Source organism: Elephas maximus, chromosome 4 (assembly GCF_024166365.1).
Source record: "Elephas maximus indicus isolate mEleMax1 chromosome 4, mEleMax1 primary haplotype, whole genome shotgun sequence".
In the NCBI taxonomy this organism is placed as follows: domain Eukaryota; kingdom Metazoa; phylum Chordata; class Mammalia; order Proboscidea; family Elephantidae; genus Elephas; species Elephas maximus.
The window spans coordinates 173,513,110-173,525,992 of record NC_064822.1 but is presented as its reverse complement, the minus strand read 5'-3'; the positions used below and the strand labels follow the sequence as shown (position 1 = coordinate 173,525,992).

At 38.0% G+C, this 12,883-nt stretch overlaps 1 protein-coding gene across 2 annotated transcripts in view; it reads right to left on the bottom strand.

The window, feature by feature from the left end:
• The window catches only part of POLR3B (RNA polymerase III subunit B), a 145,573-nt gene that overhangs the window by 94,251 nt on the left and 38,439 nt on the right, over positions 1-12,883 (bottom strand). For both annotated transcript variants that reach the window (XM_049884249.1, XM_049884250.1), the window contains 3 exons: positions 12,273-12,395; positions 5,364-5,483; positions 935-1,069 (listed from right to left, as the gene is read on the bottom strand). In XM_049884249.1, the coding sequence (XP_049740206.1) occupies positions 935-1,069; positions 5,364-5,483; positions 12,273-12,395 (378 nt within the window). The remainder of the gene's footprint in view (positions 1-934; positions 1,070-5,363; positions 5,484-12,272; positions 12,396-12,883) is intronic.

The window sequence follows — 12,883 nt, the reverse complement described above, 5'->3', positions numbered from 1 at the left end:
AAAAAAAGGCCCAAATGTAACTTCTAGAATTGAAAAATACAATACCTGAAATAAAAAATTCACTGGGTGATTGTAATAGCATATTAAAGATGACATAAGAAAGAGTAAGCGATGTTGGCACCTCCTGTCTGGAGGGAAGATGAGAGAGTAGACAGGGTTAGAAGGTGGCGGAACAGACACGAAAAGAGAGAGTGGAGGGAGGGAGCAGGCTGTCTCACTAGGGGGAGAGCAATTGGGAGTATGTAGCAAGGCATAAATAAGTTTTTGTGTGAGAGCGACTGACTTAATTTGTAAACTTCCACTTAATGCACAATAAAAATTAAAAAAAAAAAAGGGTAAGTGAACTTGAAAATAGATCAACAGAAATCATTCAATCTGAAGAAAAAGAAATTTGAGAAAAAATGAATAATGCTTCAATATCAAAAAGTCTAACAGTGTAACTGAGTCAGAAGGAGAGGAGAGAGAAAATGGAGCAGAAACATATTTGAAGAAACAAAGTTTGAAAATTTCTCAAATTTTTCTAAGACTAAATTCATAAATTTAAGAACTCCATGAACCCCAAGAGAGATAACAACAGAAAATCACACCTACTAGGCAGCTCTTTAAAACCTTTCTTCTAAAGCATCTCTGGGTGATTTGAACCACCAACCTTTTGGTTCACAGCCATGTGCTTAACCATTTGGGCCACCCAGTACTCTGACACGTAATCGGTGTTCAATAAATACCTTGTTAAGTGAATAAGTAATATTGCTTTAAGTCATATTTCACTTCTTACATTACAGAGAATGAGGGTAAACACATCAACAAACGAATATATGGTATAGGTAACATACTACTAAATATTTAAAAAATTAATGTATAGTTTTTGTAGTTAAGGAAATGCTTTAATCTTATTAAAGAAAATAAGATTTCTGACATAAAATAATTAAATCACCTGTCCTGCTAATTCCAATCGTTTGTTGCCATAATAGTCTCTGTCATCAACTTTATTGTCTCCTTGGGCCAGGATCACTCTTCGCACCATCACTGCTGTATAGATACATTTGGCTCGGAAGTTAAATTCCTTAACCTGTAATTTAAAAATTAAAGAAAAGTTTTGAGATAACGCATATTAAAATGTAAGGTGCCTCAAGAAAAGAGCCAACAGTTTAACATTTAAACAAGAAAATACTGAATTGTTCTGATTCTCCCTATTCAAAGAAATTCAACTAGTTTGTAAGCTCCCTGAGAGCTAAGACGATGTCTTTTCAAGTAAGTACCTCTGGTAGCTTATCTTCAAAGACGGCCACTATCAATTCTTTCTGTTTCCGTATGCTCATGCCACTCATCAAAAAGTGGAGATCATCACTCCCTTTTATCCAGATTGGGCTGTGGTTTGTTTGGGCAAGAGAATAGAGCAGAAATGATACAACGCTAATTCCAGGTCTAGCCTTCAAGTAGACTGGCAGTTTCCACTTCCTTTCTCTTAGAGTCCTGAGCCACCATGTAAGAAGTCCAGGACACTCTGTTGTCAAAGAAGGAGCTACATGGAAAAGCACTGGAACCCAGAAATATGAGTGAAGAAGTCATCTTGGATGTCCAACCCAACTGAGCCTTCAAATGACTTTAGTCTCAGCTGCTATCTGTCTGTAACCTCAAGAGAGATTCAAATAAGAACTGCCCAGCTGGGCCCAGTCAAACCACAGAACCATGAGATAGCAATAAACATTATTTTAAACCACTAAATTCTGGAATCATTTCTTATGCAGCAATAGATAACAAAAGCAGTACTAGAACACTATACTCAATAAGTATTTGTCAGACAGATGGATGCATGGATGAATGGGTTTGCTATAAATGTTCTATTAAATCTTCTCAAGTACAAACCCTGAAATCTATATGAATGAATACAGCTCAGTCAGTAAGACAAATCAGAGCTGTTAAAATAACTGCACTGGTTTGTTTGGAAAGACAAAAACCGTAGCTATCTAGTTACTGCCTATCTCGATTTCAAGAAAAGATGAACTCTGAGAGTGTGGCCTAACCTCCTGCCAATTCCAAAAAATATTTTATAGTTCGTCCACAGAGAATATTATAAAATTTCCCTTTTACTTACCATAATCATTTAATCCCAATAAGATCTTCTCATTAAGCTCACTACTGACAGAATAATTCAGAGGATCATGATTTAAAATAACAGCAGCAACCATTCTCCTTCACATACCTGGTTATTGCTATGAGCAATTCCACTAAATACAAGATGTTAGAAATCCTGTACGTGTTTCAAAAAGTTTATTTTCCATCAAAGGAAGTTTCCTTTCTTTTCCAGGTCAATTTATTCCATCTACTACTGAGAACTTTGAAATGTGTTAAAAGAAAAAGTAGCCCTAAAAGGTGCTTTGCCATCTTGTACCCACATCAATAGAAAGGGTTAGAATAAATCTTGGTCTTCAAAAAGAAGTCTCTCGTCCATCCTTAAAAAGCCTACAACCACAACACCAATTACCGAAACACTGAGCTCATTTACATTTCCAACTAAGACTTACAAAACTGTAAGGTTCTCCATTCAGATACACCTAATTTACACTTTATTTTTCTGATCTTAGTGTGGTAAGCTACATTAAATGCACAACTCTTTTAGTTGTATTTACTTTTTTTATTAATGAGAAAAATGAAGCAAATTTTCATTAATGAAATTTTTAATCTTCAAATTTTCCTTTCACATAAATGCTGGCAAGTTCCCCCAGTAACATTTGTAAATAGACACAAATATGGGTATTTTTAGCAGATGCTCTTGTTACACTTTATAAGGCACTTGAACCCTAACTCATGTCTCCCCGTTTTTAACCACTCTATGCTAAAAAGCAAATCTTAGGTCTAAACTGAAATAATGAGCTAATAGTACATTTTTTCCAGGACTATTCCCACTAAAAAATCCCACTAGGAACCCTTTAATCTAGAGGCTGACATGGCCTTTTAGCAGAATGCCAACAGTAGTTCAGGTTTCTAAGGGATGTTAATCTATGGATTATCTTAAAGAAGGAGAGAAAGAAGATCTAGTAAATGAGCTTAGAACACTGAAATAGAATTGGTGTCATGAGAACTCTGGAGTCCTTTTAATGTCATTCGGAGGAAGGAGAGGTCTGTGGCTTAGGTATACTGGAGAAACCCATAAAGCAGTGCTTTTCAAATTGTATCAGAAACACATGGAGAGTTTGTTAAAACACAGATGGCCGGGCGCCACCCAAGATTTTCTGATTCAGTAGGTCTGGGGTAAAGTATCCAAGAACTTCTAACAAGGTCTCTGGTGATGCTGATGCTGCTGGTCCAGAAAATGCTCTTTGAGAACCACTACCTCCAAGGATCACAGAGGCCAGGGTCCCAAGCCAAAGGCCACTGCAGGCCATCCTCAAGTACAAGTGCTGGGGACTGTGGAACATCCCGCCTATCTTCCTCCTTTTACGTAGACACACCTAAACCAGTGCTTTCCAAATCTTAGTCACTCAATTTTCACCATCGTGATTATTGCCATATCCTTGTGACACTTAAATTGTCATTTACAAAGTATTTTTAATTAACTTTAAACAACTCATTTTTAAATAAGCTTCATCCTATGCAAAAACAGAAAAAAAAAACCCATTTCTGTCGAGTCAATTCTGACTCATAGTGACCCTATAGGACAGAACTGTCCCATAGGGTTTCCAAGGAGCGCCGGGTAGCTCTTAGCCACTACACCACCAGGGTTTCCCATCCTACGCAATTATACCATAAAAACATAGGTTTGATGCGCTGGTTTTTGTGGGGCTTTTTTGGGGAGGAATATATCCAAATTATTCAAAAATATATCTACATCATCTAAAAATCATCTCTTAGATCCCACATGGCAAAATACTGCCCCAAAACCGTTCTGGAAAATGAAGGCTTTTTTCTTGGTTCACTTATTCTGACTTTATTTCACCGAATTACGTATAACCAAACTTTTCAAACGGTAGTTTAGGCTTATTGCACCGACATAAAAATGCAAATGATGCTAAGGCCCTTTATTAACCAAAAGTTCTCCTTGGTTATAGTATAAAGGTACCTGAGGCTTCTAATGGAGACTCTACGGCCACATCCGGGAGCTAGGGAAAACACGAAGCTTTAGGTACAGAACATCACTGAATTACCACAAAAACCTTGTGAGGAGATGGTATGATTTTCAATACACAGATGAGAAGACTGAAGCTCAGGAAAGTTAAGATTTGCCAAAAGTAAATTAGCTAGGAAGTAAGAAAGCAGGACTTGAACCCTTATCTCTCTGTCTCAAAAGCCCTTATTGTTTCCATTATACATTTGTTGTTACTTGAGTTTTAAACTGTCTTTCCAAACATCCAGAAGAATTTAAAACTCAGAGCAAATACAGTTTTAACATTAAGCATTGTGCTAATTCTTTGAATCAGATCCAGGATAGACAAGGTCAAAGGGCTACATCAGAGATCTGTATTATTTGGTCAGCAAGGTATTTTAAAATAAGAAAACTGAATCTGAGTGCATTTAGGAGGTTGCTCTCCACTTCCACAAATCCTTCAACTTTCCATTATTTTACAACCAGCCACCGAAAGTGAGCTTGTAACCCTGGAATTGCATCATTTGTGAAGAGTACACATTGTAACTAACTATAAACCAGATCATTAGGTTAACAAGATAGTCTGACTAACAAATAATAATTCTATAACTTAGAGATAGTGGCATTTATAGGGACTTGCTAACAGCCTACATGCCAACATGGCCAATCTCTGTTTAATGATAAAAAAAAAAAAAATGATAAGCTAAACAAAAATAAATATTGAGCACTGGCTCAAGGGTCAGAAGATGGAGTCTAGCTCTCACCCTGACCACCAACCAGCTAGGTGAGACGGCAAATCATCTAGTCTGTCTGGACCTGAGCTTCTTCACTTAAGTGAAGGAGGTCTGACAATGTGAACTCTGAAATTCAAGGTCTAGCAGATTAGCTCATCCAATAAATATTTTACGAAGTATCTATATGGGCAAGGCACTGTAAGCTTCTTTTAATTTATTTAAAAACTTATAAGACCATCTCTGTCCTACAAAACCATGATATACAGTAGAAGCACTAATAAACATATGAATATAAAATAACTATAATTCAAAATGGAATCATGAAAGAATAAACATACTGATGATGACAGTATAGCTAATATTCTGAGTACAAACAACTGCTGATAATGGGAGATTACTTCCAGAAGGGCAGAACGGTCCTCTTTAGGATTATCTCTTTCCTATGGAAGTAGACTTCAAACAACATGAACTCTTATTCACAATTGTTTAACAGAAACTCAGACCCCACAATCATCATCATTCGCAGACACAAAGGCATTACTCACAGGTACATGGGTCAGAATGGTAGAAGCCAGCAGCTCTCTTGCTTCTTCCATTTTGGTTTTCTTTGGTCCACCTCCCCACAACCTTTGCCTTCTCACTTTGTTCCCTATATATTTTAATGCCTATAAAAAACAGAATACATTATAATAATGTCTGAATGACTTCATTATCAGAGATAATTTATAAGCACCTATCCATACGTAACAACATAAGCAAAAAAAGAAAAGGATGCTGGTTTTACAGAAGGCGGCACTGGGTCTGGTCAAAAAAATAAAACTTGTCAGAAGTCAATGACAAAATAGCATACATAACACACTGTATATTACACTGGCTCCCTTTTTATATTATAATTTGTTTTATTACTATAAAATTGATATATGACGATTATAGAAAGTGTAGATAAGCAAAAAAAAAAAAAAAAAATGCAGAAAAAGCAGCCATCGACCCTCCACACAGAGTGAATCACAATTAACATTTTAGGGTCGCAAAAAGGAATCATATCATGTAAGACTTCTAAACTAAACTAAAAGCTACAAAACGCTGCTGAGAGAAAACAAAAGAAAAGGTAAAATAATTGAGGGTTATGCCATTTTCACGGATTGGAAGATTCAACATTGTTAAGATGACTTACTGTTAAAACACTTAAAATTCTTTCCAAGTTGACCAACAGACTTATCAAAATTGCTAATTTTATTCCTGGCAGGCTTTTAAATATAAAATGACAGGCTGATTTTAAAATTTATATACAAAAGCAAAGAACTGGGATAGCTGAAACAATGTTAAAAAACGAAAAATTGGAGGATTTACATTACCTGATTTCAACTATAAATCCAAACTTATATGGTCCATTGATTTTCGACAAAAGTCCCAAAGCAATTTAATGGGAAAATGGGAAGTCTTTTCACAACTTGTGATGAAAGAATTAGATAACCTTAACCTCTACCTCACACCAAATAGAAAAAATAGTTTAAGACAGATTTTAGAACTAAATGTAAAAACTACAAGGCTTCTAGAAGAAAACGTAGGAGAATATATTCATGACATCGAGGTAGACAAAGACTTCTTTAAACATGACACCGAAAACAATAACCATAAAAGACATACAAACATAAAAACTCATGATAATTGTATTTTACCAAAATTAAAAGCTGCTCATGGGTTGTTTTTTTTTTTTAATCAAAAAATAAAAAACAGTTAAGAAAATGAACAGAGAAATAACAGACTGTGAGAAAATACATAAATCTGACAAAGGGACTTACAGCCAGGGTACATTAAAAAAAACCTCAGAAATTCAATAAAAAGATAACCAACCCAGTAAGAAAAATAACCAAATGATTTGAACAGACCCTTCACAAATAAAGATATACAAAAGGCCAATAAGCACATGAAAAAGCATTCAGCATCATTAGTCATTAAGGAAATACAACTTAAAACCACAATGAGATACCCAGTACGAAAAAAAACAGCTGTCATCAAGTTGACTCTGACTCATGGCCACACCGTGTGTGAGGACAGAGCTGTGCGCTGCAGTGTTTTCAAAGAGGTGAACTTTCAGGACAAATCACCAGGACCTTCTTCTGAGGCATTTCTGGGTGAGTCCCAGCCTTTCAGCTTGTTGAGCACTTAGCTGTCTGTACCACCCAGGGACTCCACACACCCATAAGAATGGTTAAAATTAAAGACTGACAACACCAAATACTGGCGAGGATGTGAAGCAACAGAAATCCTCCATACACTGCTGGAGGGAACTATAAAATAGTATAATCACTATGGAAAAAGGTTTTGCAATTCCTTATAAAGTTATATACACACCTGCTCTTTGACCCAGCAATTTCCTTCCTGGGTATTTATTCAAGATAAATGAAAACATGCCCATGCAAAGACATGTACAGGAATGTTTACAGGAGCTTTATTTATAATAGCCCAAGACTGAAGTAAACCGAATGCCCATCAGTAGGCAAAGAGATAAACTGTGGTATAATCATACAATTTGATACTGCTCAGCAATAAAAAGGAACAATCCACATGAATGAATGGCAAAAACCTGTTTAAAAACTTGTTGCTGTCAAGTCAACTCCAACTAACAAAGACCCTATAAGACAGAGTAGAACTGCCCTATAGGGACTCCAAGGAGTGGCTGGTGGATTCAAACTACCGACCTTTTGTTAGCAGCCAAATGCTTAACCACTCCGCCACCAGGGCTCCTTAAATGACATAAAAAAGGAATAAAAAGGAACAACTTGGATGAATCTCAGACAAAGTGCTCAACAAAATCTGGAACAAGAGTATATACTGCAAAATTTCACATATATATACGAAGTTCTAGGACAGGCAGGAGGAGTCCTGACAATGCAGTGGTTAGAGGCTGGGCTGCTAACTGAAACGTCAGCGGTTTGAATCTACCAGCTGCACCGCGGGAGAAAGATGCAGTAGTCTGCTTCTGAAAGATTACAACCTTGGAAACCCTATGGGGCAGGTCTACTCTGTCCTATAAGGTTGCTAGGAGTCGGAATCCACTCAATAGCAACAGGTTTTTTTGGGTGTTTTTTTTTTTTAAAGAACAAGCAAAACTAATATATGGAGAAATAAAAAAATCAGAAGAGTGGAAAAAATCAGAGGGTGGAGTGAAGACTAAGAAGGGGAAGAGGGAAAATTCTGGGGTGACAGAAATGTTTTTTATTTTGTAAAAATTATATAATTAAAATTTGTACATTTCAGTGTACATAAATTTTACCTCAAAAATAAATAAAAGAATAAACTATTAAAAAAAATAATCAAGGAGTATGTGAGATTTAGACAGAACAAGAACAGTAGTGTCGGTAATTGTTGAAGACAGGTGATGGGTACATGAAGGTTCATTACATTATTCTGCATCCTTTATAAATGTTTACGTTTTTTCCATAATAGAAAGTGTTTTTTTGAAAAAGAGAATTGTATGGTTCTTATGACTTCATAACAACAAAGTACTTTTTAAAAAAACTGACAATCAGAAGAAAGGATTGGGGTTGCTGATTCTTTATCCTGGAATCCCTGTCCCCAATTACCTGCCTGGGAAGTTTCTTTTTTAAGCTTTGAAACCTGGATCAAGTATCACTTCTTTCTGAAGCCTTTCCTAATGCCACTACTTCTCTGCCATTTTAATTCCTTATGTATAAAGAATTGAGCTGAGATCAGAAGAACTAGATGGTGCCCAGCTACAACCAATGACTGCCTGACAGGGAACACAACAGAGAACCCCTGAGGGAGCAGGAGAGCAGTGGGATGCAGACCCCAAATTCTCGTAAAAAGACCAGACTTAATGGTCTGACTGAGACTAGAAGGACCCCAGTGGTCATGGCCCCCAGACCTTCTGTTAGCCCAGGACAGAAACCACTCCCAAAGCCAACTCTTCAGACAGGGGTTGGACTGGACAATGGGATAGAAAAAGATGCTGGTGAAGAGTGAGCTTCTTGGATCAAGTAGACACTTGTGACTATGTTGGCATTTCCTATCTGCACAGGAGATGAGAGGGCAGAGGGGTTTAGAAGCTGGCAGAATGGATATGAAAAGAGAGAGTGGAGGGAGGGAGTGGGCTGTCTCATTAGGGGGAGAGCAATTAGGAGTATATTGCAAGGTATATATAAATTTTTGTATGAGAGACTGACTTGATTTGTAAACTTTCATTTAAAGCACAGTAAAAATTAAAAAAAAAATTTGTGATAAAAAAAGAATTGAGGCCTTTCGCTCATGTTCCATTACACTATGTTTTAATTATCTATTTACACGTCTGCTTCTCCTACTAGACTTTGGGAGTGGGGACCCTGTCATCTTTTTCTGTGACTTCTAGGAACTAACATAGCTCCTGGAAGGGAATGCAGCTCTCCATGATAAGATTTGGACATCAAATCTAGGATCTTCCCTATTAAAAGGTCATTGGTGTGTAGATAAGCCAAGGCCCTGAGAACACTTGCTGCTGTGACCTAGTGTGAAGTAGAAACTGAGGTGACTGATTACAGCAAGTCACCAGCTGTTGGCAACCACGAGTAAATAGGCAGTTCTAGTCATCCTAAAGTGAACTATCCTCTTTAAATTTTGGCCTTACAGTTCCCTAGGGATAAAGGCTAAAGATCCTTTAGACTTCTTTGAGGAAGAAATAGAGGTTGATGGCAGGGAGGGGCGGGGGGACACACACACATGGTATCCCTTCTGATGCCGCAGGAAGCTACCCTTTCCCAGGAACACCTAACAATGTTGTCAGGGTTTCATGTTGTGAGGGTTGGAGGAAGAGCCCCATCTATTCATAAGCAGGCCAAGGTGACACCCCTAATGCGTTCCATTACCCCAGAAAAGGTAATAAATCATTTCTCCCCTACATGCCAGAGCCCTTGGCGATGATGATGTAAAACCTGTATCACCGACATGGAGCGAGGGCTTCATGAAGCAGGAGAAATGGAAAAGAGACTAAAAAGGGGCCCATCCAAAGGGAGGCATTAAAAAACAAATACAAAAAACCCACGCTTTTAAGCAATCCACTGAAGTGTCATGCTATTAAAGTTCTGCTACATTAGATAAAGTATACGTGCTATATTTTCATTTAGAAAAACAGAATATTCCTGTTGTCATAATTGGTAAGATGTGTTTGACTTCTCAACATTTTGGATCACACCTGCCTCTGCACCCTGTCATTAGTTGCAAATAATTAATCTAGGCCTTTGTCCAACACACAGAGTACAAGCACCTTCAAAATTTTACTTCCTGTTGGAGGAAAAGAAACATTTGCCTTTTTTAAAATTAACTAATTTTATATTCCTCCCATCAATTGATCTGCTCTAACCAGTTGGCAGAAAATTTCTGTCAGTATCTATTTAACAGAAATAAATGATTTTCTAACCCACAGTTCAGCCCCTGCTCCAAAAGCTTTATAAAGCTAGGGTTATTTGGTCAACTATTATGATGTCTGTAGTAAAATGCACTAACTGTAGAGAAAGAGGAAGACAGTGATGAGAAGAAGCCCTAACGATTTGTGCTTTGGAAATATATTGTACATAGACCAAGAGGCAGTCATTCGAACAGAACAAGGGGATACTGCGTGGTTTAAAATCAGTAAAGGTGTGCAACAGCGTTGTATCCTTTCACCATATTTACTCAATCTGTATGCTTAGCAAATAATCCAAGAAGCTGGACAATATGAAGAAGAATGGGGCATCAGGATTGGAGGAAGACTCGTTAACAACTGCATGGTGCAGGTGATACAACCTTCCTTGCTGCAAGTGAAGAGGACTTGAAGAACTTACTGATGAAGACCAAAACCCACAGCCTTCAGCATGGATTATACCTCAACATAAAGAAAACAAAAATTCTCACAACTGAACCATAAGTAACATCATGATAAATAGAGAAAATATTGAAGCTCTCAAGGGTTTCATTTTATTTGGACCCACAATCAATGCCCAAGGAAGCAGCAGTCAAGAAATCAAATGACACATTGCATCAGGCGTATCTGAGGCAAAAGACCTCTTTAAAGTGTTAAAAAGCCAAGATGTCACTTTGAGGACTAACGGGCGCCTGACCCAAGCCATAATATTTTCAATCGCCTACATATGCATGTGAAAGCTGGATGGTGAATAAGGAAGACCTCTGAATTATGGTGTTGGCAAAGAATGCTGAACATGCCACGGACTGCCAGAACAATGAACAAATCTATCCTGGAAGAAGTACGGCCAGAATGCTCTTAGAAGCAAGGATGGCGAGACTTCATCTCAAGTACTTTGGACATGTTATCAGCAGGGATCAGTCCCTGGAGAAGGGACTGATGCTTGGTACAGGGTCAGCGAAAAAGAGGAAAACCCTCAATGAAATAGACTGACACAGTGGTTACAACAAAGGGCTCAAACACAGCAATGATTCTGAGGGTGACACAGGACTAGGCAATGTTTCGTTCTGTGCTATATAGGGTCGCTATGAGTTGGAACTAACTCGATGGCACCTAACAACAAATGTTTGGCTTAGTCTATGAAAATATCACAATTGGTTTGATTTTTCAGAACAAACACTAACAGATATAAGTGAAGAAATGCTATCTCTACAAGCATCCTATGTGATAGGAAAAAAGCAGCCTGGAATTTATAACCCACAGAATAGATGCTACACATCTGAATAAATAAGAACTGTCTACTGCGGTTTTTTTTTTACTGCGGTTTTATAGTAGGGACTTCCTACCTCCCAGGATGGCTATGGGGAACTTTATCACAGATCTACACTTAGCAAAGCAAATGTGGAGCTAAAAATCTTAAGTATGTCTGCTAGGATTCCTGCCCTTGTGGGAAAGGAAGTACAATCATGTTTATTGTATTTTGCTCCCTATCTTCATATTTGAGTCTTGTCCTAAAATTCCCAGGTTCCAACCAGGAGTGCCTACGCAGGTCAGTGAAGGCTATAGCGGTAAATGGGACTCTGCTCCTAGGCCCTTCTTGCTGCTTGAAGTAACATGGGCAATTCGGGGAAAAGGATAAAGGCCATACACAACTGGATGCCTAAAGCAATTGGAAGAAGAGAATGAAAAAGAATATTAAGGAGAAATGCATGAAAAACAGAAAGAACGAACCTTCTACTAGAGTTGCTATGGATTAAAAACAAATACTGTCACTCACGGAAGTAAGGAAAACAAAACAGTACTTGCTATTATATCAGAAAAACCTCTTGGTCACGTATCCTCCTTCTAAGTTAGACACCGTAGGGTGATCATTTGTCTGAGCAAACTCCTTCCTCCAGTCCCTAAATACACCATCAAAGAAGCTTCTCATTCCTGCCATCTCATCAGCACCTCTCCGGGACATATACCCCCAGAAGTCATTGCATCTGATGCTTTAACAAGGAGCAGCATTAAATCTCCAATTCCTTTTCAAAGCAAAGGACAACATGAAAAGACACACCTGCATCTGTGTGAAAATCTGAGCTTTCTGGCACTCTTCCAAACTGGGCCCAAATGCAGCCATCACGTGTTCCTCCGTTCCAATCATCTGCACAATTTCCTGGTCACTCTCAACACCCATGGCCTAGGAAGGAAAGAAAAGACAGAAAGAGTGTTGGCTTTGTGTTAACTCACTGACATTTGCTTATGCTAATTTGGCATTGTTTGTGGGTATTACTTCTGAGCAAAAGCTAGCTCTTCTCTCAGAAATGGTGCCATCTGGCACTGGCAGCCAGAGCCCAAGCTGCAGAAGAACCTGAAACAGAAATTCTGATTAGGAAGAGGAAAACAAACATTCTCAAGCACTTTTTGCATGTGTACCATCTTCTAAAATTTTCAAATATCCTAAGAGTTTCATCATGCATCCAGGAGGTGGGAGGGGCTGTGGGGATGACTGGTCGCAATTCCAAAGGCAAACTGCCCAAGAAAACCAACCAAAGGCCAGTAAATCAGAAAATAGGCCTTACTGAAAACAAACAGAACCCCAATTAGTTCTGTCAGACGATTAATTTTTCTGAGAAGTATTAAATCATTCACATGCAAGCTAAAAAAGTTTTTTCCTAAAGAATGTTT